The following is a 26,308-nucleotide window of genomic DNA, read 5'->3' on the forward strand; positions in this document are numbered from 1 at the left end:
TAGATGGGTGACGGTGAGAGGGGCTGGGAGGAAGCAATCCGTGCAGGGATCCCCGGTGGTCGTTCCCCTTAGCAACAAGTATTCCGCTTTGGATACGGTTGAGGGGGACGACATACCAGTGGTGAGCCGCAGTGAGAGGATCTCCGGCACTGAGTCCGTCCCTGTGGCTCAGGAGGGTAAGGAGGAGAGCGGGAGGGCAATAGTTATTGGGGACTCGTCAGTTAGAGGGATAGATAGGAGGTTCTGTGGCAGCAAAAGAGACTCGAGGATGGTTTGTTGCCTACCGGATGCCAGGGTCCGTGACGTCTCGGACCGTGTTTTCCGGATTCTTAAGGGGGAGGGGAAACAGTCACAAGTCGTGGTACACATTGGTACCAACGACACAGGTAAGAGAAGGGACGGGGATTTAAAACAGGAATTTCGGGAGCTGGGCTGGAAGCTGAGAGCAAAGACAAAACATGTGGTCATCTCTGGTACGCTACCGGTGCCACGTGATAGCGAGTTGAGGAACAGGGAGAGAGTGCACTTAAACATGTGGTTGCAGGGATGGTGTAGGAGGGAGGGTTTCAGATACGTGGATAATTGGAACACGTTCTGGGGAAGGTGGGACCTCTACAAACAGGACGGGGTGCACCTGAACCAGAGGGGCACCAATATCCTGGGAGGGAAATTTGCTACGGCTCTTCAGGGGGATTTAAACTAATTTGTCAGGGGAGTGGGAAAAGGAGTTGTAGTCCGGAAGTCAATGTTGAGGGTGGTGAGATATTGGGGAAGGTATCAAGGTCAAGGGTGGTTACCGGTAGACAGGAAGATGGGTTGAAGTGTGTCTACTTCAATGCAAGGAGCATCCGGAACAAGGTAGATGAACTTGGGGCGTGGATTGCTACTTGGGACTACGATGTTGTGGCCATTACGGAGACGTGGGTAGAACAAGGACAGGAATGGTTGTTGGACGTTCCGGGGTATAGATGTTTCAGTCAGTGTAGGGAAGCTGGTAAAAGAGGTGGAGGAGTAGCATTGTTAATCAAGGATAGTTTAACAGCTGCGGAAAAGCACTTTGAGGGGGATATGCACACTGAGGTAATATGGGCTGCAGTTAGAAACAGGAAAGGAGCGGTCACGTTGCTAGGAGTTTACTATAGGCCCCCAAATAGTAATAGAGATGTGGAGGAAGAAATTGCTAAGCAGATTATGGATACGTGTGGGGGTCACAGGGTAGTTGTCATGGGGGACTTTAACTTTCCAAATATTGATTGGAACCTTTGTAGGACGAATAGTTTGGATGGGGCACTTTTTGTGCAGTGTGTGCAGGAGGGTTTCCTGACACAATATGTGGATAGGCCGACAAGGGGTGAGGCCACATTGGATTTGGTACTGGGAAATGAACCGGGCCAAGTGTTAGATTTGGTTGTGGGAGAGAACTTTGGAGATAGTGACCACAATTCGGTGTCTTTTGTTATTGCAATGGAGAGGGATAGGGCCGGACGGCAGGGCAAGGCTTACAATTGGGGGAGAGGTAATTATGATGCGATTAGGCAAGAATTAGGGGGCATAAGATGGGAACAGAAACTGTCAGGGAAAGGCACTGATGAAAAGTGGAACTTTTTCAAGGAACAAATACTGGGTGTCCTTGATAGGTATGTCCCTGTCAGGCAGGGAGGAAATGGCCGAGTGAGGGAACCGTGGTTCACAAAAGAGGTGGAATGTCTTGTGAAAAGGAAGAGGGAAGCTTATGTAGGGATGAGGAAACAAGGTTCAGATGGCTCGATTGAGGGTAACAAGTTAGCAAGGAATGAGCTGAAAAAGGGGCTGAGGAGAGCTAGGAGGGGACATGAGAAGTCCTTGGCGGGTCGGATCAAGGAAAACCCCAAGGCTTTTTACTCTTATGTGAGGAATGAAAGAATGACCAGGGTGAGGTTAGGGCCGGTCAAGGACAGTGGTGGGAACTTGTGTATGGAATCAGTAGAGATAGGCGAGGTGATGAATGAATACTTTTCTTCAGTGTTCACCAAGGAGAGGGGCCATGTTTTTCAGGAAGAGAAGGTGTTACAGGCTAATAGGCTGGAGGAAATAGATGTTCGGAGGGAGGATGTATTGGCAGTTTTGAATAAACTGAAGGTCGATAAGTCCCCTGGGCCTGATGAAATGTATCCTAGGATTCTTTGGGAGGCGAGGGATGAGATTGCAGAGCCTTTGGCTTTGATCTTTGGGTCCTCGCTGTCCACGGGGATGGTGCCAGAGGACTGGAGAGTGGCAAATGTTGTTCCTCTGTTTAAGAAAGGGAATAGAAATGACCCTGGTAATTATAGACCGGTTAGTCTGACTTCGGTGGTTGGTAAATTGATGGAAAAGGTCCTTAGGGATGGGATTTACGACCATTTAGAAAGATGCGGATTAATCCGGGATAGTCAGCACGGATTTGTGAAGGGCAAATCGTGCCTCACAAATTTGATAGAATTTTTTGAGGAGGTAACTAGGTGTGTTGATGAAGGTAGGGCGGTTGATGTCATATACATGGATCTTAGTAAGGCGTTTGATAAGGTCCCCCATGGTCGGCTTATGATGAAAGTAAGGAGGTGTGGGATAGAGGGAAAGTTGGCCGATTGGATAGGTAACTGGCTATCTGATCGAAGACAGAGGGTGGTGGTGGATGGAAAATTTTCGGACTGGAGGCAGGTTGCTAGCGGAGTGCCGCAGGGATCGGTGCTTGGTCCTCTGCTCTTTGTGATTTTTATTAATGACTTAGAGGAGGGGGCTGAAGGGTGGATCAGTAAATTTGCTGATGACACCAAGATTGGTGGAGTAGTGGATGAGGTGGAGGGCTGTTGTAGGCTGCAAAGAGACATAGATAGGATGCAAAGCTGGGCTGAAAAATGGCAAATGGAGTTTAACCCTGATAAATGTGAGGTGATTCATTTTGGTAGGACTAATTTAAATGTGGATTACAGGGTCAAAGGTAGGGTTCTGAAGACTGTGGAGGAACAGAGAGATCTTGGGGTCCATATCCACAGATCTCTAAAGGTTGCCACTCAAGTGGATAGAGCTGTGAAGAAGGCATATAGTGTGTTAGCTTTTATTAACAGGGGGTTGGAGTTTAAGAGCCGTGGGGTTATGCTGCAACTGTACAGGACCTTGGTGAGACCACATTTGGAATATTGTGTGCAGTTCTGGTCACCTCACTATAAGAAGGATGTGGAAGCGCTGGAAAGAGTGCAGAGGAGATTTACCAGGATGCTGCCTGGTTTGGAGTGTCGGTCTTATGAGGAAAGGTTGAGGGAGCTGGGGCTGTTCTCTCTGGAGCGGAGGAGATTGAGGGGAGACTTAATAGAGGTTTATAAAATGATGAAGGGGATAGATCGAGTGAACGTTCAAAGACTATTTCCTCGGGTGGATGGAACTATTACAAGGGGGCATAACTATAGGGTTCATGGTGGGAGATATAGGAAGGATATCAGAGGTAGGTTCTTCACGCAGAGAGTGGTTGGGGTGTGGAATGGACTGCCTGCAGTGATAGTGGAGTCAGACACTTTAGGAACATTTAAGCGGTTATTGGATAGGCACATGGAGCACACCAGGATGGTAGGGAGTGTGATAGCTTGATCTTGGTTTCAGATGAAGGTCGGCACAACATCGTGGGCCGAAGGGCCTGTTCTGTGCTGTACTGTTCTATGTTCTATGATATCAAAATTGGTGGCATAGTGGACAGTGAAGAAAGTTATCTCAGATTGCAATGAGATTTTGATCAATTGGGCCAGTGGGCTGACGAATGGCAGATGGAGTTTAATTCAGGTAAATGCGAGGTGATGCATTTTGGTAGATTGAACCAGGGCAGGACTTACTCAGTTAATGGTCGGGCGTTGGCGAGAGTTACAGAACAAAGAGATCTAGGTGTACATGTTCATAGCTCCTTGAAAGTGGAGTCACAGGTGGACAGAGTGGTGAAGAAGGCATTCGGCATGCTTGGTTTCATCGGTCAGAACACTGAATACAGGAGTTGGGATGTCTTGTTGAATTTGTACAAGACATTGGTAAGGCCACACTTGGAACACTGTGTACAGTTCTGGTCACCCTATTATAGAAAGGATATTATTAAACTAGAAAGAGTGCAGAAAAGATTTACTGGGATGCTACCGGGACTTGATGGATTGAGTTATAAGGGGAGGCTGGATAGACTGGGACTTTTTTCTCTGGCGTGTAGGAGGCTGAGGGGTGACCTTATTGATCCACTGGAGCAAGCTGAGAGGGGTGATTGAAAGCAGCAGTGTTGGTAAGAGATTAATTGGATTAATTGAATTGTTTATTTATTTAATTAGTCAGCTAGTGTGTGTATTTTTTTGGCCTTTTCTTTAACAGCAGTTTTTCAAGTTTAAAGTGAAAACTAGAAGTGGGCAGCAAAGGAGTCTGGGAAGGGTTTTTTAAGCGCGTGAAGTATAAAAGGTAGGCTGCAGTATACAGCGGGCAGCGTCGGGAGCGGGCAGTGGAGTGTGTGGGAAGCAGAGTGTGAGCTATAAGACTTTGGCGCACAGGTCTTAGGCAGAAAGGGCGAGTAGGGGTGAGTTGAATTCATTTTTGCACTTTCTACCTGGTACTGGCAAGGTATCTAGAGGGGATGGGTGTGCAGGCAGTGCAATGTTCCTCTTGCACTATGTTTGAGGTGAGGGACGACGACAGTGTCCCTACTGATTACACCTGTGGGAAGTGCATCCATCTGCAGCTCCTCCAAAACCGTGATAGGGAACTGGAGCTGGAGTTGGATGAACTTAGGATCATCAGGGACGCAGAGATGGCCATAGACACAAGCTTTAGGAATACAGTTACTCCGACGATTGAAAACAGATGGGTGACGGTGAGAGGGGCTGGGAGGAAACAGTCCGTGCAGGGATCCCCGGTGGTCGTTCCCCTTAGCAACAAGTATTCCGCTTTGGATACGGTTGAGGGGGATGACATACCAGTGGGGAGCCGCAGTGAGAGGATCTCCAGCATTGTGTCCGTCTCTGTGGCTCGGGAGGGAAAGGGGGAGAGCGGGAGGGCGATAGTTATTGGGGACTCGTTAGTTAGAGGGATAGATAGGAGGTTCTGTGGCAGCAAAAGAGACTCACGGATGGTATGTTGCCTACCGGATGCCAAGGTCCGTGATGTCTCAGACCGTGTTTTCCAGATTCTGAAGGGGGAGGGGAAACAGTCACAAGTCGTGGTGCACATTGGTACCAATGACATAGGTAAGAGAAGGGACGGGGATTTAAAGCAGGAATTTCTGGAGCTGGGCTGGAAGCTGAGAGCCAAGACGAAACATGTGGTCATCTCTGGTACGTTGCCGGTACCACGTGATAGCGAGTTGAGGAACAGGGAGAGAGTGCAGTTAAATATGTGGTTGCAGGGATGGTGTAGGAGGGAGGGTTTCAGATACGTGGATAATTGGAACACGTTCTGGGGAAGGTGGGACCTGTACAAACAGGACGGGGTGCACCTGAACCAGAGGGGCACCAATATCCTCGGAGGGAAATTTGTTACGGCTCTTCAGGGGGGTTTAAACTAATTTGTCAGGGGAGTGGGAAAGGGAGTTGTAGTCCAGAAGTCAGTGAGGGTGGTGAGGTATTGGGGAAGGTATCAGGGTCAAGGGTGGGTACTGGTAGACAGGAAGGTGGGTTGAAGTGTGTCTACTTCAATGCAAGGAGCATCCGGAACAAGGTGGATGAACTTGGGGCGTGGATTGCTACTTGGGACTACGATGTTGTGGCCATTACGGAGACGTGGGTAGAACAAGGACAGGAATGGTTGTTGGACGTTCCGGGGTATAGATGTTTCACTAAGTGTAGGGAAGCTGGTAAAAGAGGTGGAGGAGTGGCATTGTTAATCAAGGATAGTTTAACGGCTGCGGAAAGGCACTTCGTGGGGGATCTGCACACTGAGGTAATATGGGCTGAAGTTAGAAATAGGAAAGGAGCGGTCACGTTGCTAGGAGTTTACTATAGGCCCCCAAATAGTAATAGAGATGTGGAGGAAGAAATTGCTAAGCAGATTATGGATATGTGTGGGGGTCACAGGGTAGTTGTCATGGGGGACTTTAACTTTCCAAATATTGATTGGAACCTTTGTCGGTCAAATAGTTTGGATGGGGCAGTTTTTGTGCAGTGTGTGCGGGAGGGTTTCCTGACACAATATGTGGATGGGCCGACTAGAGGTGAGGCCACATTGGATTTGGTACTGGGAAATGAACCGGGCCAAGTGTTAGATTTGGTTGTGGGAGAGCAATTTGGAGATAGTGAGCACAATTCGGTGTTTTTTGTTATTGCAATGGAGAGGGATAGGGCCGTACGGCAGGGCAAGGTTTACAATTGGGGGAGGGGTAATTATGATGCGATTAGGCAAGAATTAGGGGGCATAAGTTGGGAACAGAAACTGTCAGAGAAAGGAACTAATGAAAAGTGGAATTTTTTCAAGGAACAAATACTGGATGTCCTTGATAGGTATGTTCCTGTCAGGCAGGGAGGAAATGGCCGAGTGAGGGAACCATGGTTCACAAAAGAGGTGGAATGTCTTGTGAAAAGGAAGAGGGAAGCTTATGTAGGGATGAGGAAACAAGGTTCAGATGGCTCGATTGAGGGTTACAAGTTAGCAAGGAATGAGCTGAAAAAGGGGCTTAGGAGAGCTAGGAGGGGACATGAGAAGTCCTTGGCGGGTCGGATCAAGGAAAACCCCAAGGCTCTTTACTCTTATGTGAGGAATAAAAGAATGACCAGGGTGAGGTTAGGGCCGGTCAAGGACAGTAGTGGGAACTTGTGTATGGAGTCAGTAGAGATAGGCGAGGTGATGAATGAATACTTTTCTTCAGTGTTCACCAAGGAGAGGGGCCATGTTTTTGAGGAAGAGAAGGTGTTACAGGCTGATAGGCTGGAGGAAATAGATGTTCGGAGGGAGGATGTATTGGCAGTTTTGAATAAACTGAAGGTCGATAAGTCCCCTGGGCCTGATGAAATGTATCCTAGGATTCTTTGGGAGGCAAGGGATGAGATTGCAGAGCCTTTGGCGTTGATCTTTGGGTCCTCGCTGTCCACGGGGATGGTGCCAGAGGACTGGAGAATGGTGAATGTTGTTCCTCTGCTGTTTAAGAAAGGGAATAGAAATGACCCTGGTAATTACAGACCGGTTAGTCTTACTTCGGTGGTTGGTAAATTGATGGAAAGGGTCCTTAGGGATGGGATTTACGACCATTTAGAAAGATGCGGATTAATCCGAGATAGTCAGCACGGATTCGTGAAGGGCAAGTCGTGCCTCACAAATTTGATAGAATTTTTTGAGGAGGTAACTAAGTGTGTTGATGAAGGTAGGGCAGTTGATGTCATATACATGGATTTTAGTAAGGCGTTTGATAAGGTCCCCCATGGTCGGCTTATGATGAAAGTGAGGAGGTGTGGGATAGAGGGAAAGTTGGCCGATTGGATAGGCAACTGGCTATCTGACCGAAGACAGAGGGTGGTGGTCGATGGAAAATTTTCGGATTGGAGGCAGGTTGCTAGTGGTGTGCCGCAGGGATCAGTGCTTGGTCCTCTGCTCTTTGTGATTTTTATTAATGACTTAGAGGAGGGGGCTGAAGGGTGGATCAGTAAATTTGCTGATGACACCAAGATTGGTGGAGTAGTGGATGAGGTGGAGGGCTGTTGTAGGCTGCAAAGAGACATAGATAGGATGCAAAGCTGGGCTGAAAAATGGCAAATGGAGTTTAACCCTGATAAATGTGAGGTGATTCATTTTGGTAGGACTAATTTAAATGTGGATTACAGGGTCAAAGGTAGGGTTCTGAAGACTGTGGAGGAACAGAGAGATCTTGGGTCCATATCCACAGATCTCTAAAGGTTGCCAGTCAAGTGGATAGAGCTGTGAAGAAGGCCTATAGTGTGTTAGCTTTTATTAACAGGGGGTTGGAGTTTAAGAGCCATGGGGTTATGCTGCAACTGTACAGGACCTTGGTGAGACCACATTTGGAATATTGTGTGCAGTTCTGGTCACCTCACTATAGGAAGGATGTGGAAGCGCTGGAAGGAGTGCAGAGGAGATTTACCAGGATGCTGCCTGGTTTGGAGGGTAGGTCATATGAGGAAAGGTTGAGGGAGCTAGGGCTGTTCTCTCTGGAGCGGAGGAGGCTGAGGGGAGACTTAATAGAGGTGTATAAAATGATGAAGGGGATAGATAGAGTGAACGTTCAAAGACTATTTCCTCGGGTGGATGGAGCTATTACAAGGGGGCATAACTATAGGGTTCGTGGTGGGAGATACAGGACGGATATCAGAGGTAGGTTCTTTACGCAGAGAGTGGTTGGGGTGTGGAATGGACTGCCTGCAGTGATAGTGGAGTCAGACACTTTAGAAACATTTAAGCGATTATTGGATAGGCACATGGAGCACACCAGGATGATAGGGAGTGGGATAGCTTGATCTTGGTTTCAGATAAAGCTCGGCACAACATCATGGGCCGAAGGGCCTGTTCTGTGCTGTACTGTTCTATGTTCTATGTTATAGAGGTCTATAAAATCAGCTAGATTGTCAATATCTTTTCCCAAAGGTAGGGGAGTCTCAAACTAGAGGGCATAGGTTTAAGGTGAGAGGGGAGAGATACAAAAGTGCCCAGAGGGGCATTTCGTTCACACAGAGGGTGGTGAGTGTCTGGAACAAGCTGCCAGAGGTAGTAGTAGAGGCGGGTACAATATTGTCTTTTAAAAAGCATTTAGACAGTTACATGGGTAAGATGGGTATAGAGGGATATGGGCCAAATGCGGGCAATTGGGATTAGCTTAGGGGTTTCAAAAAAAAGGGTGGCATGGACAAGTTGGGCCGAAGGGCCTGTTTCCATGCTGTAAACCTCTCTGACTCTATGACGTTTTTACTCAGAGGGTGGTGGGAATCTGGAATGCGCTGCCTGGGAGGGTCGTGGAGACTGGAAACCTTACAACTTTTCAAAAATATTTGGATGAGCACTTGAAACATCATAATATTCAGGGATATGGGACAAGTGCTGGCAGAGGGATTAGCGTGACTTTAGTGGTTGATATTATTGGAGCAGACTGGATGGGGTGAAGGGCCTTTTCTGCGCTGTCTGACTCGAACTGTCCGAGCTTCCGGGTAATCTGAGAACAAAGGAAATCTCTCCACTCTGGGAAGTGTTCGTTGCTTCCGAGCAGTGACTTTCTGCTTCTCCAACTCTCTCAGATTTGACACCGTGAGCCTGTCAGGTGGAGCTGGAAACCTCACCCCCCCACGCACATACACCTTTATCCAGCAACAAGCAAATATCAATTCCTCACACAGACACGAAAGACATTTCAAACTGTACCTTGTGTCCAACAGCGATCAATTGAAGTATCGATCTGACATTGCTGCAGTCTCCCTGTGTACATTGCTGCACTCTCCCTGTGTACATTGCTGCACTCTCCCTGTGTACATTGCTGCACTCTCCCTGTGTACATTGCTGCACTCTCCCTGTGTACATTGCTGCACTCTCCCTGTGTACATTGCTGCACTCTCCCTGTGTACATTGCCATGTGTTGTGTTCCTCTGCAGAAATGCCAGATCCATTTGTGGGATGGTGGGATGCCAATGCGCTGGAAGAAGTTGGAAAACTTCAAGACAGAGTTACCACGGGATACCCTGCTCCAGGTGGAAATCCTACAGGAATTGAAAGGGGAGGTGAGCTGGGAAAGGGGCAGAGAGAGGGTAAAGCTGCAGCGCTCCAAAACCGAGAATCCATGCTGCTCATGGACTTAGCAGCAATCTGGCCGGGGCGCGGTGACGGTTCTCTCGGCCGGGGTTCGGTGACGGTTCTCTCGGCCGGGGTTCGGTGACGGTTCTCTCGGCCGGGGTTCGGTGACGGTTCTCTCGGCCGGGGTTCGGTGACGGTTCTCTCGGCCGGTGTTCTCTCGGCCGGGGTTCGGGGGCCGGGGCGCGGTGACGGTTCTCTCGGCCGGTGTTCTCTCGGCCGGGGTTCGGGGGCCGGGGCGCGGTGACGGTTCTCTCGGCCGGGGTTCGGGGGCCGGGGTTTGGGGTTCGCTCGGCTGGGGTTCGGTGACGGTTCGCTCGGCTGGGGTTCGGTCCTGATTTAACTTTCTCCTGGTTTCAGGGAAAGGCACAGAGGCGAATTAGCTCCATCCACATTCTTGATGCCCTCATTCTGAATGGGACGGATATCCGTGAGCAGCATTTCAATCAGAGGTAAGCTGCCATTGACTCTGGCTCTCTGGGGGGTTTTTGCCGTCGCTCCATTGGGTTTTGGTGTTTCTCAGACCCCGGAGTGTTCGTCTTTCAGAATCCAGATGGCGGAGAAGTTTGTGAAAGCTGTTTCGAAACAAAGCCGTTCTGACATGAACCCCATTCGGTGAGTTAGTGAGTAACAGACCCGAGCAGGGTGGGCCTGTACCCCCACCCCCTCACCCTGTACCCCCACCCCCTCACCCTGTACCCCCACCCTGTACACTCACCCCCTCACCCTGTACCCCCACCCTGTACGCCCACCCCCTCACCCTGTACCCCACCCCCTCACCCTGTTACCCCCACCCCCTCACCCTGTACCCCCACCCCCTCACCCTGTACGCCCACCCCCTCACCCTGTACCCCCACCCCCTCACCCCTGTACCCCCACCCCCTCACCCTGTACCCCCACCCCCTCACCCTGTACCCCCACCCTGTACACTCACCCTGTACCCCCACCCCCCTCACCCTGTACCCCCACCCTGTACACTCACCCTGTACCCCCACCCCCTCACCCTGTACCCCCACCCTGTACACTCACCCTGTACCCCCACCCCCTCACCCTGTACCCCCACCCCCTCACCCTGTACCCCCACCCTGTACCCCCACCCCTCACCCTGTACCCCCTCACCCTGTACCCCCACCCCCTCACCCTGTACCCCCACCCTGTACACTCACCCCTCACCCTGTACCCCCACCCCCTCACCCTGTACCCCCACCCTGTACACTCACCCCTCACCCTGTACCCCCACCCCCTCACCCTGTACCCCCACCCCCTCACCCTGTACCCCCTCACCCTGTACCCCCACCCCCTCACCCTGTACCCCCACCCCCTCGTCCTGTACCCCCCACCCCCCTCGCCCTGTACCCCCACCCCCTCGCCCTGTACCCCCACCCCCTCACACTATCCCCACCCCCTCACCATGTACCCCCACCCCCTCACCCTGTACCCCCACCCCCTCACCCTGTACCCCCACCCCCTCACCCTGTACCCCCACCCCCTCACCCTGTACCCCCACCCCCTCACCCTGTACCCCCACTCTGTTCCCCCACCCCTCACCCTGTACCCCCACCCCCTCATCCTGTACCCCCACTCTGTTCCCCCACACACTCACCCTGTACCCTCATCTGTACCCCACCCCCCTCACCCTGTACCCCCACCCCCTCACCCTGTACCCCCACCCCCTCACCCTGTACCCCCACCCCCTCACCCTGTACCCCCACCCCTGTACCCCCACCCCCTCACCCTGTACCCCCACCCCCTCACCCTGTACCCTCACCCTGTACCCCCACCCCCTCACCCTGTACCCTCACCCTGTACCCCCACCCCCTCACCCTGTACCCTCACCCTGTACCCCCACCCCCTCACCCTGTACCCCCACCCCCTCACCCTGTACCCCCACCCCCCTCACCCTGTACCCTCACCCCCCTCACCCTGTACCCTCACCCCTTCACCCTGTACCCCCACCCCCTCACCTGTACCCCCACCCCCTCACCCTGTACCCCCACCCCCCTCACCCTGTACCCTCACCCCCCCTCACCCTGTACCCCCACCCCTCACCCTGTACCCCCACCCCCTCGCCCTGTACCCCCCATCTCCTCGCCCTGTACCCCCACCCCCTCACCCTGTACCCCCATCTCCTCACCCCGTACCCCCACCCCCTCACCCTGTTCCCCCACCCCCTCACCCTGTACCCCCACCCCCTCGCCCTGTAACCCCACCCCCTCGCCCTGTACCCCCACCCCCTCACCCTGTACCCCCACCCCCTCGCCCTGTACCCCCACCCCCTCGCCCTGTACCCCCACCCCCCTCACCCTGTACCCCCACCCCCTCGCCCTGTACCCCCACCCCCTCACCCTGTACCCCCACCCCCTCACCCTGTACCCCCACCCCCTCACCCTGTACCCCCACCCCCTCGCCCTGTACCCCCACCCCCTCGCCCTGTACCCCCACCCCCTCACCCTGTACCCCCATCTCCTCACCCTGTACCCCTACCCCGTACCCCCACCCCCTCACCCTGTACCCCCATCTCCTCGCCCTGTACCCCCACCCCGTACCCCCACCCCCTCACCCTGTACCCCCATCTCCTCGCCCTGTACCCTCACCCCGTACCCCCACCCCCTCACCCTGTTCCCCCACCCCCTCGCCCTGTACCCTCACCCCCTCACCCTGTACCCTCACCCCCTCGTCCTGTACCCCCACCCCCTCACCCTGTACCCTCATCCCTCGCCCTGTACCCCCACCCCCTCACCCTGTACCCCCACCCCCTCACCCTGTACCCCCACCCCCCTCACCCTGTACCCTCATCCCCTCGCCCTGTACCCTCACCCCCTCGCCCCGTACCCTCACCCCCTCGTCCTGTACCCCCACCCCCTCGCCCTGTACCCTCACCCCCTCGTCCTGTACCCCCACCCCCTCGTCCTGTACCCCCACCCCCTCGTCCTGTACCCCCACCCCCTCGCCCTGTACCCTCACCCCCTCGTCCTGTACCCCCACCCCCTCGCCCTGTACCCTCACCCCCTCACCCTGTACCCCGACCCCCTCGCCCTGTACCCCCACCCCCTCACCCCTGTACCCCCACCCCCTCCCCTGTACCCCCACCCCCTCACCCTGTACCCTCATCCCCTCGCCCTGTACCCCCTCACCCATTCCCTCGCCCCGTTCCCCCTCGCCCCGTTCCCCCTCGCCCCGTTCCCCCTCGCCTCGTTCCCCCTCGCCCCGTTCCCCCTCGCCCCGTTCCCCCCTCGCCCCGTTCCCCCTCGCCCCGTTCCCCCTCGCCCCGTTCCCCCTCGCCCCGTTCCCCCTCGCCCCGTTCCCCCTCGCCCCGTTCCCCCTCGCCCCGTTCCCCCTCGCCCCGTTCCCCCTCGCCCCGTTCCCCCTCGCCCCGTTCCCCCCTCGCCCCGTTCCCCCTCGCCCCGTTCCCCCTCGCCCTCCCCTCGCCCCGTTCCCCCCCTCGCCCCGTTTCCCCCTCGCCCCGTTCCCCCTCGCCCCGTTCCCCCTCGCCCCGTTCCCCCCTCGCCCCGTTCCCCCTCTCCATCCCGTTTTGGTGATGTATTTCTGAGCTGCTGTCTTGTGTTCAGGGTGAAGGAAGTTTATCGGCTTGAGGAAATGGAGAGGATATTTGTACGGTAAGTGTCAGTGTGTGTGGAACCCGTACCCCAGTGAGAGTCAGTGTGTGGAACCCGTACCCCAGTGAGAGTCAGTGTGTGTGGGACCCGTACCCAGTGAGAGTCAGTGTGTGTGGAACCCGTACCCCAGTGAGAGTCAGTGTGTGTGGAACCCATACCCCAGTGAGAGTCAGTGTGTGTGGGACCCGTGTCCCAGTGAGAGTCAGTGTGTGTGGGACCCGTGTCCCAGTGAGAGTCAGTGTGTGTGGGACCCGTACCCCAGTGAGAGTCAGTGTGTGTGGGACCCGTACACCAGTGAGAGTCAGTGTGTGTGGGACCGTACCCCAGTGAGAGTCAGCGTGTGTGGGACCCGCACCCCAGTGAGAGTCAGTGTGTGTGGGACCCGTACCCCAGTGACAGTCAGTGTGTGTGGGACCCGTATCCCAGTGAGAGTCAGTGTGTGTGGGACCCGTACCCCAGTGAGAGTCAGCGTGTGTGGGACCCGTACCCCAGTGAGAGTCAGCGTGTGTGGGACCCGTAGCCCAGTGAGTGTCAGTGTGTGTGGGACCCGTACCCCACTGAGAGTCAGAGTGTGTGTGTGTGACCCGTACCCCAGTGAGAGTCAGTGTGTGTGGGACCCGTACCCCACTGAGAGTCAGTGTGTGTGGGACCCGTATCCCAGTGAGTGTCAGTGTGTGTGGGACCCGTACCCAGTGAGAGTTGGTGTGTGTGGAACCCGTACCCAGTGAGAGTTGGTGCGTGGTGTTGCAGGGGAATGGGTTCTGTTGTGGGAATGTGTTTGAAAGCTGTTTATTTGCAGGTTAGAAATGAAAATCACCAAGGGTTCGAGTGGGATGCCCCGTCTCTCCTACACAGGCCGCGATGATCGACACTTTCTCCCCACAGGCCTGCACATCATTAAAACAGTGAACGGTAAGCCATTCTTCCATCCCATAATAACCCGCGTCGCTGTCTGTGAAGAACAGCCTTGTACCGAGTAACAGGGAGCTCAACCCTGCAATAACACTAACCCACCCGGAATGATACTCACCCCCCCCCCCCCAGACTGATACTAACCCCCCCCCCCCCCCAGACTGATACTAACCCCCCCCCAGACTGATACTAACCCCCCCAGACTGATACTAACCCCCCCCCAGACTGATATTCACCCCCCACCCCCCCCCCCAGACTGATACTAACCCCCCCCGGACTGATACTAACCCCCTCCGGACTGATACTAACCCCCCCCGGACTGATACTCACCCCCCCAGACTGATACTAACCCCCCCCAGACTGATACTAACCCCCCCCAGACTGATACTAACCCCCCCCCCAGACTGATACTAACGCCCACCCCCACCCCCCAGACTGATACTAACCCCCACCCCCCCCCCAGACTGATACTAACCCCCCCCCAGACTGATACTAACCGCCCCCCAGACTGATACTAACCCCCCCCCCAGACTGATACTAACCCCCCCCAGACTGATACTAACCCCCCCCGAGACTGATACTAACCCCCCCCCAGACTGATACTAACCCCCCCCCCCCAGACTGATACTAACCCCCCCCAGACCGATACTAACCCCCCCCGGACTGATACTAACCCCCCCCGGACTGATACTAACCCCCCCCGGACTGATACTAACCCCCCCCCGGACTGATACTAACCCCCCCCAGATTGATACTAACCCCCCCCCGCCCAGACTGATACTAACCCCCACCTCCCCCCCAGACTGATACTAACCCCCCCCCAGACTGATACTAACCCCCCCCAGACTGATACTAACCCCCCCCGGACTGATACTAACCCCCCCCCGGACTGATACTAACCCCCCCCAGACTGATACTAACCCCCCCCCAGACTGATACTAACCGCCCCCCAGACTGATACTAACCCCCCCCCCCAGACTGATACTAACCCCCCCCCCAGACTGATACTAACCCCCCCCCAGACTGATACTAACCCCCCCCCAGACTGATTCTAACCCCCCCCAGACTGATACTCACCCCCCCCCCAGACTGATACTAACCCACCCCCCCCGGACTGATACCAACCCCCCCCCCAGACTGATACTAACCGCCCCCCAGACTGATACTAACCCCCCCCCCCAGACTGATACTAACCACCCCCAGACAGATACTAACCCCCCCCCAGACTGATACTAACCCCCCCCCAGACTGATTGTAACCCCCCCCAGACTGATACTAACCCCCCCCCCCCCGGACTGATACTAACCCCCCCCCCCCCCCCCCCAGACTGATACTAACCCCCCCCCAGACTGATACTAACCCCCCCCCAGACTGATACTCACCCCCCCCCCCCCCAGACTGATACTAACCCCCCCCAGACTGATACTAACCCACCCCCAGACTGTTACTCACCCCCTCCAGGCTGATACTAACCCCCCCCCCCCAGACTGATACTAACCCCCCCCGGACTGATACTCACCCCCCCCCCCCGGACTGATACTCACCCCCCCCAGACTGATACTAACCCCCCCCGACTGATACTAACCCCCCCCGACTGATACTAACCCCCCCCAGACTGATACTAACCCCCCCCAGACTGATACTAACCCCCCCCAGACTGATACTAACCCCCCCCAGACTGATACTAACCCCCCCAGACTGATACTAACCCCCCCAGACTGATACTAACCCCCCCCCAGACTGATACTAACCCCCCCCCAGACTGATACTCACCGCCCCCCCCCCCCCCCAGACTGATACTAACCCCCCCCCCCGGTCTGATACTCACCCCCCCCCAGACTGATACTCACCCCCCCCCAGACTGATACTAACCCCCCCCCCCAGACTGATACTAACCCCCCCAGACTGATACTAACCCCCCCCCCAGACTGATACTACCCCCCCCCAGACTGATACTAACCCCCCCAGACAGATACTAACCCCCCCCAGACTGATACTAACCCCCCCCCAGACTGATACTCACCCCCCCCCAGACTGATACTAACCCCCCCCAGACTGATACTCACCCCCCCCAGACTGATACTAACCCCCCCCCAGACTGATACTAACCCCCCCCAGACTGATACTAACCCCCCCAGACTGATACTACCCCCCCCCCAGACTGATACTAACCCCCCCCCCCCCCAGACTGATACTAACCCCCCCCAGACTGATACTAACCCCCCCCCCCCCAGACTGATACTAACCCCCCCCCCCCCGGACTGTTACTAACCCCCCCCCCCCCCCCGGACTGATACTAACCCCCCCCAGACTGATACTAACCCCCCCCCCCAGACTGATACTAACCCCCCCCAGACTGATACTAACCCCCCCCAGACTGATACTCACCCCCCCCCAGACTGATACTCACCCTCCCCAGACTGATACTAACCCACCCCCAGACTGATACTAACCCCCCCCAGACTGATACTAACCCCCCCAGACTGATACTAACCCCCCCAGACTGATACTAACCCCCCCAGACTGATACTAACCCCCCCAGACTGATACTAACCCCCCCCGGACTGATACTAACCCCCCCCCGGACTGATACTCACCCCCCCCCCCCCGGACTGATACTAACCCCCCCCCCCCCGGACTGATACTAACCCCCCCAGACTGATACTCACCACCCCCCCCCAGACTGATACTCACCCTCCCCAGACTGATACTAACCCCCCCCCAGACTGATACTAACCCCCCCCCGGACTGATACTAACCCCCCCCCGGACTGATACTCACCCCCCCCCCCCAGACTGATACTAACCCCCCCCAGACTGATACTAACCCCCCCCCCCAGACTGATACTAACCCCCCCCCCAGACTGATACTCACCCCCCCCAGACTGATACTAACCCCCCCCAGACTGATACTAACCCCCCCCCCAGACTGATACTAACCCCCCCAGACTGATACTAACCCCCCCCAGACTGATACTCACCCCCCCCCCCCCCCCCCCAGACTGATACTCACCCTCCCCAGACTGATACTCACCCTCCCCAGACTGATACTAACCCCCCCCCCAGACTGATACTAACCCCCCCCCGGACTGATACTAACCCCCCCCCGGACTGATACTCACCCCCCCCTCCCAGACTGATACTAACCCCCCCCCAGACTGATACTCACCCCCCCCCCCCAGACTGATACTAACCCCCCCCAGACTGATACTAACCCCCCCCAGACTGATAGTAACCTCCCCCCCCAGACTGATACTAACCTCCCCCCCCAGACTCTTACTAACCCCCCCCAGACTGATACTAACCCCCCCCCCCCAGACTGATACTAATCCCTCCCAGACTGATACTAACCCCCCCCCCCCGGACTGATACTAACCCCCCCCCCCCAGACTGATACTAACCCCCCCCAGACTGATACTAACCCCCCCCCAGACTGATACTCACCCCCCCCCCAGACTGATACTAATCCCCCCCAGACTGATACTAACCCCCCCCAGACTGTTACTCACCCCCCCCAGACTGATACTAACCCCCCCCCAGACTGATACTAACCCCCCCCGGACTGATACTCACCCCCCCCCGGACTGATACTCACCCCCCCAGACTGATACTAACCCCCCCGACTGATACTAACCCTCCCCCCGACTGATACTAACCCCCCCCCAGACTGATACTAACCCCCCCCAGACTGATACTAACCCCCCCCAGACTGATACTAACCCCCCCCAGACTGATACTAACCCCCCCCAGACTGATACTAACCCCCCCCAGACTGATACTAACCCCCCCCCCCAGACTGATACTAACCCCCCCCCCCCCGCCCCCCCCCGACCCTGTTCTGAAGGGGGTGGGGGAGCAGCCAGAGGTTGTTGTACAAATGGGCAGCAAGGACGGAGGCAGGAAAAGGGATGAGGTCCTGAATTGTGACGATAGAGAGTTCGGCAGAAAGCAAAAGAACAAAGAAAATTACAGCACAGGAACAGGCCCTTCGGCCCCTCCAAGCCTGCACCGACCATGCTGCCCGACTGAACTAAAACCCTTACCCTTCCGGGGACCATATCCCTCTATTCCCATCTCATTCATGTACTTGTCAAGATGCCCCTTAAAAGTCACGACCGTATCTGCTTCCACTCCCTCCCCCGGCAACGAGTTCCAGGCACCCACCACCCTCTGTGTAAAAAATCTGCCTCGTACATCTCCTTTAAACCTTGCGCCTCGCACCTTAAACCTGTGCCCCCTAGTAATTGACTCCTGGGAAAAAGCTTCTGACTATCCACTCTGTTCATGCCCCTCATAATCTTGTAGACTTCTATCAGGTCTCCCCTCAACCTCCGTCGCTCCAGTGAGAACAAACCAAGTTTCTCCAACCTCTCCTCATAGCTAATGCCCTCCATACCAGGCAACATCCTGGTAAATCTTTTCTGTACCCTCTCCAAAGCCTCCACATCCTTCTGGTAGTGTGGCGACCAGAATTGAACACTATATTCCAAGTGAGGCCTAACTATGGTTCTATGAAGCTGCAACATGACTTGCCAATTTTTAAACTCAATGCCCCGGCCGATGAAGGCAAGCGTGCCGGAAGCCTTCTTGACTACCTTCTCCACCTGTGTTGCCACTTTCAGTGACCTGTGTACCTGTACACCCAGATCCCTCTGCCTATCAATACTCCTAAGGGTTCTGCCATTTACTGTATATTTCCTATCTGTATTAGACCTTCCAAAATGCATTACCTCACATTTGTCCGGATTAAACTCCATCTGCCATCTCTCCGCCCAAGTCTCCAACCGATCTATATCCTGCTGTATCCTCTGATGGTCCTCATCGCTATCCGCAAATCCACCAACCTTTGTGTCGTCCGCAAACTTACTAATCAAACCAGTTACATTTTCCTCCAAATCATTTATATATATTACAAACAGCAAAGGTCCCAGCACTGATCCCTGAGGAATGATTGATGAGGGTAGGGCAGTGGATGTTGTCTACGTGGACTTCAGTAAGGCCTTTGACAAGGTCCCTCATGGCAGACTGGTGCAGAAGGTGAAGTCGCATGGGATCAGAGTTGAGCTGGCAAGGTGGATACAAAACTGGCTCGGTCAAAGAAGACAGAGGGTAGCAGTGGAAGGGTGCGTTTCTGAATGGAGTGCTGTGACAAGCGGTGTTCCTCAGGGATCAGTGCTGGGACCTTTGCTGTTTGTAATATATATAAATGATTTGGAGGAAAATGTAACTGGATTGGTTATAGAACATAGAAAAACTACAGCACAAACAGGCCCTTCGGCCCACAAGTTGCGCTGGTCATGTCCCTACCTACCTCGGCCTATATATAGGCTTACCTATAACCCTCAATCCTATTAAGTCCCATGTACTCATCCAGAAGTCTCTTAAAAGACCCTATCGAGTTTGCCTCCACCACCATTGACGGCAGCCGATTCCACTCACCCACCACCCTCTGAGTGAAAAACGTACCCCTGACATTTCCCCTGTACCTACTCCCCAGCACCTTAAACCTGTGTCCTCTCGTAGCAGACATTTCAACCCTGGGAAAAAGCCTCTGAGAATCCAACCCATCTATACCTCTCAACATCTTGTACACCTCTATCAGATCACCTCTCATCCTTCGTCTCTCCAAGGAGAAAAGACCGAGCTCCCTCAACCTATCCTTATAAGGCATGCCAACCAATCCAGGCAACATCCTTGTAAATCTCCTCTGCACCCTTTCAATCTTTTCCACATCCTTCCTGTAATGAGGCGACCAGAACTGAGCACAGTACTCCAAGTGGGGTCTGACGAGGGTCTTATATAGCTGCATCATTATCTCCCGACTCCTAAACTCAATCCCTCGATTGATAAAGGCCAGCACGCCATACGCCTTCTTAACCACCTCCTCCACCTGCGGGGCCGATTTTAGAGTCCTATGGACCCGGACCCCAAGGTCCTTCTGATCCTCTACACTGCTAAGAGTCTTTCCCTTTATATTGTACTCCTTCATCACATTTGACCTGCCAAAATGGACCACTACGCATTTATCTGGGTTGAAGTCCATCTGCCACTTGTCCGCCCAGTTTTGCATCCTATCTATGTCCGTCTGTAACTTCTGACATCCCTCCAGACTATCCACAACCCCACCAACCTTTGTGTCATCGGCAAACTTACCAACCCATCCCTCCACTTCCTCCTCCAGGTCATTTGTGGGCGACAAACTTACTGATCAAACTTACCCCTGCATTAACCCCCTGACCACGACAGTGACCCCCGACCCCAACGTTAGCCCCTCGACCCCCACATTAACCCACCGACCCTGGCATTAACCCCCGACCCTGGCATTAACCCCCTGACCCCGGCATTAACCCCCGACCCTGGCATTAACCCCCGACCCCGGCATTAACCCCCTGACCTCGGCATTAACCCCTGACCTCGGCATTAACCCCCGACCCTGGCATTAACCCCCGACCCTGGCATTAACCCCTGACCTCGGCATTAACCCCCGACCCTGGCATTAACCCCCGACCCTGGCATTAACTCCCGACCCTGGCATTAACCCCCGACCCTGGCATTAACCCCCGACCCTGGCATTAACCCCCGACCCTGGCATTAACCCCCGACCCTGGCATTAACCCCCGACCCTGGCATTAACCCCCTGACCCCGGCATTAACCCCCGACCCTGGCATTAACCCCCGACCCCGGCATTAACCCCCGACCCTGGCATTAACCCCCGACCCTGGCATTAACCCCCGACCCTGGCATTAACCCCCGACCCTGGCATTAACCCCCGACCCTGGCATTAACCCCCTGACCCCGGCATTAACCCCCGACCCTGGCATTAACCCCCTGACCCCGGCATTAACCCCCGACCCTGGCATTAACCCCCGACCCTGGCATTAACCCCCGACCCTGGCATTAACCCCCTGACCCCGGCATTAACCCCCTGACCCTGGCATTAACCCCCGACCCTGGCATTAACCCCCGACCCTGGCATTAACCCCCGACCCTGGCATTAACCCCCTGACCCCGGCATTAACCCCCGACCCCGGCATTAACCCCCGACCCTGGCATTAACCCCCGACCCTGGCATTAACCCCCTGACCCCGGCATTAACCCCCGACCCTGGCATTAACCCCTGACCCCGGCATTAACCCCCTGACCCCGGCATTAACCCCCTGACCCCGGCATTAACCCCCGACCCTGGCATTAACCCCCGACCCCGGCATTAACCCCCGACCCTGGCATTAACCCCCGACCCTGGCATTAACCCCCGACCCTGGCATTAACCCCCGACCCTGGCATTAACCCCCGACCCTGGCATTAACCCCCGACCCTGGCATTAACCCCCTGACCCCGGCATTAACCCCCGACCCTGGCATTAACCCCCGACCCTGGCATTAACCCCCTGACCCCGGCATTAACCCCCGACCCTGGCATTAACCCCCGACCCTGGCATTAACCCCCGACCCTGGCATTAACCCCCGACCCTGGCATTAACCCCCGACCCTGGCATTAACCCCCGACCCCGGCATTAACCCCCGACCCTGGCATTAACCCCCGACCCTGGCATTAACCCCCGACCCTGGCATTAACCCCCCGACCCTGGCATTAACCCCCGACCCTGGCATTAACCCCCTGACCCCGGCATTAACCCCCTGACCCCGGCATTAAGCCCCGACCCTGGCATTAACCCCCGACCCTGGCATTAACCCCCTGACCCCGGCATTAACCCCCGACCCTGGCATTAACCCCCGACCCCGGCATTAACCCCCGACCCTGGCATTAACCCCCTGACCCCGGCATTAACCCCTGACCCCGGCATTAACCCCCCGACCCTGGCATTAACCCCCGACCCTGGCATTAACCCCCCGACCCCGGCGTTAACCCCCGGCCCCGGCGTTCGACCCCCGGCCCCGGATGGTAGCCCCCTGACCCCGGTAGCCCCCTGACCCTGACGGTAGCCCCCTGACCCCGACGTTAACCCCCTGACCCCAACATTTACGCCTCTGATTTTGACCCATACCCCATCCCAGCTGTTTTCAGCCTCTCAATTTGCTTTTTTCTGTGGCTGCTGGTGATCACATCCGCCTCCCTCCTTGTCTCTCCCTCTAGATCCATGGACAATGTGCTACAGTCGGAACTCCAAGAGGAAATACTTCCACAACCTCCTGTCGAAGGAATCAACGTATGACTTACCCCCGGATTCCATTACTCCCTTTCAGTGGGTACCCCTGATTTCTTGCAAAACCTCACCTGGCGTGCTGAGATTTCTCTGCGTTTTTTTGTGGGTGTTTATATTTTGGGGGCGGGTGTTTATATTTTGGGGGTGGGTGTTTGTATTTTGGGGGTGGGAGTTTATATTTTGGGGGGGCGGGTGTTTATATTTTGGGGGCGGGAGTTTATATTTTGGGGGTGGGAGTTTATATTTTGGGGGGGCGGGTGTTTATATTTTGGGGGTGGGTGTTTGTATTTTGGGGGTGGGAGTTTATATTTTGGGGGGCGGGTGTTTATATTTTGGGGGCGGGTGTTTATATTTTGGGGGCGGGTGTTTATATTTTGGGGGCGGGAGTTTATATTTTGGGGGCGGGTGTTTATATTTTGGGGGCGGGTGTTTATATTTTGGGGGCGGGTGTTTATATTTTGGGGGCGGGTGTTTATATTTTGGGGGCGGGTGTTTATATTTTGGGGGCGGGTGTTTATATTTTGGGGGCGGGTGTTTATATTTTGGGGGCGGGTGTTTATATTTTGGGGGTGGGTGTTTATATTTTGGGGGTGGGAGTTTATATTTTGGGGGGGCGGGTGTTTATATTTTGGGGGTGGGTGTTTGTATTTTGGGGGTGGGAGTTTATATTTTGGGGGGGCGGGTGTTTATATTTTGGGGGCGGGAGTTTATATTTTGGGGGTGGGAGTTTATATTTTGGGGGGGCGGGTGTTTATATTTTGGGGGTGGGTGTTTGTATTTTGGGGGTGGGAGTTTATATTTTGGGGGGGCGGGTGTTTATATTTTGGGGGCGGGTGTTTATATTTTGGGGGGGCGGGTGTTTATATTTTGTGGGGTGGGTGTTTATATTTTGGGGGTGGGAGTTTGTATTTTGGGGGCAGGTGTTTATATTTGGGGGGCGGGTGTTTATATTTTGGGGGTGGGTGTTTGTATTTTGGGGGCGGGTGTTTATATTTTGGGGGCGGGTGTTTGTATTTTGGGGGCGGGTGTTTGTATTTTGGGGGCGGGTGTTTATATTTTGGGGGTGGGTGTTTGTATTTTGGGGGTGGGTGTTTATATGGGGGGCGGGTGTTTATATTTTGGGGGTGGGTGTTTATATTTTTGGGGGTGGGTGTTTATATTTTGAGGGCGTGTTTATATTTTGGGGGGCAGGAGTTTATATTTTTGGGCCAGGAGTTTATATTTTTGGGCCGGGAGTTTATATTTTTGGGCCGGGAGTTTATATTTTTGGGCCGGGAGTTTATATTTTTGGGCCGGGAGTTTATATTTTGGGGGTGGGAGTTTATATTTTGGGGGCGGGAGTTTATATTTTGGGGGCGGGAGTTTATATTTTAAGGGGCGGGTGTTTATATATTTGGGCCGGGAGTTTATATTTTTGGGCCGGGAGTTTATATTTTTGGGCCGGGAGTTTATATTTTTGGGCCGGGAGTTTATATTTTGGGGGCGGGAGTTTATATTTTAAGGGGCGGGTGTTTATATTTTGGGGGCGGGAGTTTATATTTTGGGGGCGGGAGTTTATATTTTGGGGCCGGGAGTTTATATTTTTTGGCGACGGGTGTTTATATTTTGGGAGGGCCGGGCTTTATATTTTCGGGTGTAATTTGGGGTATTTTGCAGGTGTAATTGGGGGTATTGTGGGGGTGTAATTGGGGTATTGTGGGGGTGTAATTGGGGTATTGTGGGGGTGTAATTGGGGGTATTGTGGGGGTGTAATTGGGGGTATTGTGGGGGTGTAATTGGGGGTATTGTGGGGGTGTAATTGGGGGTGTAATTGGGGGTATTGTGGGGGTGTATTTTGGGGTATTGTGGGGGTATAATTGGGGGTATTGTGGGGGTGTATTTTGGGGTATTGTGGGGGTGTATTTTGGGGTATTGTGGGGGTGTAATTGGGGGCATTGTGGGGGTGTATTTTGGGGTATTGTGGGGGTGTAATTTGGTGTATTGTGGGGGTGTATTTTGGGGTATTGTGGGGGTGTAATTTGGTGTATTGTGGGGGTGTATTTTGGGGTATTGTGGGGGTGTAATTGGGGGTATTGTGGGGGTGTATTTTGGGGTATTGTGGGGGTGTAATTGGGGGTATTGTAGGGGTGTAATTGGGGATATTGTGGGGGTGTATTTTGGGGTCTTTTGCAGGTGTAATTGGGGGTATTGTGGGGGTGTAATTGGGGGTATTGTGGGGGTGTAATTGGGGGTATTGTGGGGGTGTATTTTGGAGTATTGTAGAGGTGTAATTGGGGGTATTGTGGGGGTGTAATTGGGGGTATTGTGGGGGTGTATTTTGGGGTATTGTGGGGGTGTAATTGGGGGTATCGTGGGGGTGTAATTGGGGGTATTGTGGGGGTGTAATTGGGGTATTGTGGGGGTGTAATTGGGGTATTGTGGGGGTGTAATTGGGGGTATTGTGGGGGTGTAATTGGGGGTATTGTGGGGGTGCATTTTGGGGTATTTGGCAGGTGTAATTCGGGGTATTGTGGGGGTGTAATTGGGGGTATTGTGGGGGTGTAATTGGGGGTATTGTGGGGGTGTAATTGGGGGTATTGTGGGGGTGTAATTGGGGGTATTGTGGGGGTGTAATTGGGGGTATTGTGGGGGTGTATTTTGGAGTATTGTAGAGGTGTAATTGGGGGTATTGTGGGGGTGTATTTTGGGGTATTGTGGGGGTGTAATTGGGGGTATCGTGGGGGTGTAATTGGGGGTATTGTGGGGGTGTAATTGGGGGTATTGTGGGGGTGTAATTGGGGTATTGTGGGGGTGTAATTGGGGGTATTGTGGGGGTGTAATTGGGGGTATTGTGGGGGTGCATTTTGGGGTATTTGGCAGGTGTAATTCGGGGTATTGTGGGGGTGTAATTGGGGGTATTGTGGGGGTGTAATTGGGGGTATTGTGGGGGTGTAATTCGGGGTATTGTGGGGGTGTAATTGGGGTATTGTGGGGGTGTAATTGGGGGTATTGTGGGGGTGTAATTGGGGGTATTGTGGGGGTGTAATTGGGGTATTGTGGGGGTGTAATTGGGGGTATTGTGGGGGTGTAATTGGGGGTATTGTGGGGGTGCATTTTGGGGTATTTGGCAGGTGTAATTCGGGGTATTGTGGGGGTGTAATTGGGGGTATTGTGGGGGTGTAATTGGCGGTATTGTGGGGGTGTAATTAGGGGTATTGTGGGGGTGTAATTAGGGGTATTGTGGGGGTGTAATTGGGGGTATTGTGGGGGTGTAATTGGGGGTATTGTGGGGGTGTAATTGGGGGTATTGTGGGGGTGTAATTGGGGGTATTGTGGGGGTGTATTTTGGGGTATTGTGGGGGTGTAATTGGGGGTATTGTGGGGGTGTAATTGGGGGTATTGTGGGGGTGTAATTGGGGGTATTGTGGGGGTGTAATTGGGGGTATTGTGGGGGTGTATTTTGGGGTATTGTGGGGGTATAATTGGGGGTATTGTGGGGGTGTATTTTGGGGTATTGAGGGGGTGTATTTTGGGGTATTGTGGGGGTGTATTTTGGGGTATTGTGGGGGTGTAATTGGGGGTATTGTGGGGGTGTAATTGGGGTATTGTGGGGGTGTAATTGGGGGTATTGTGGGGGTGTAATTGGGGTGTTGTGGGGGTGTAATTGGGGGTATTGTGGGGGTGTATTTTGGGGTATTGTGGGGGTGTATTTTGGGGTATTGTGGGGGTGTAATTCGGGGTATTGTGGGGGTGTATTTTGGGGTATTGTGGGGGTGTAATTTGGTGTATTGTGGGGGTGTATTTTGGGGTATTGTGGGGGTGTAATTCGGGGTATTGTGGGGGTGTATTTTGGAGTATTGTGGGGGTGTAATTCGGGGTATTGTGG

The 26,308-nt window shown here is 54.3% G+C and overlaps 1 protein-coding gene across 1 annotated transcript in view; it reads left to right on the forward strand.

Moving 5' to 3' along the window:
- Positions 1 to 22,486, forward strand: part of LOC144489302 (cap-specific mRNA (nucleoside-2'-O-)-methyltransferase 1-like) — a gene marked incomplete at both ends in the record, with an annotated part of 36,780 nt that extends 14,294 nt beyond the window's left edge. Inside the window, 6 exons of the mRNA XM_078207178.1 lie at positions 9,555 to 9,680; positions 10,111 to 10,202; positions 10,297 to 10,365; positions 13,320 to 13,367; positions 14,167 to 14,279; positions 22,374 to 22,486. Of these exons, the coding sequence (XP_078063304.1) occupies positions 9,555 to 9,680; positions 10,111 to 10,202; positions 10,297 to 10,365; positions 13,320 to 13,367; positions 14,167 to 14,279; positions 22,374 to 22,486 (561 nt within the window). The remainder of the gene's footprint in view (positions 1 to 9,554; positions 9,681 to 10,110; positions 10,203 to 10,296; positions 10,366 to 13,319; positions 13,368 to 14,166; positions 14,280 to 22,373) is intronic.
- Positions 22,487 to 26,308: the final 3,822 nt, after the last annotated feature.

This window comes from Mustelus asterias, unplaced genomic scaffold (assembly GCF_964213995.1).
Source record: "Mustelus asterias unplaced genomic scaffold, sMusAst1.hap1.1 HAP1_SCAFFOLD_2107, whole genome shotgun sequence".
Lineage (NCBI taxonomy): Eukaryota > Metazoa > Chordata > Chondrichthyes > Carcharhiniformes > Triakidae > Mustelus > Mustelus asterias.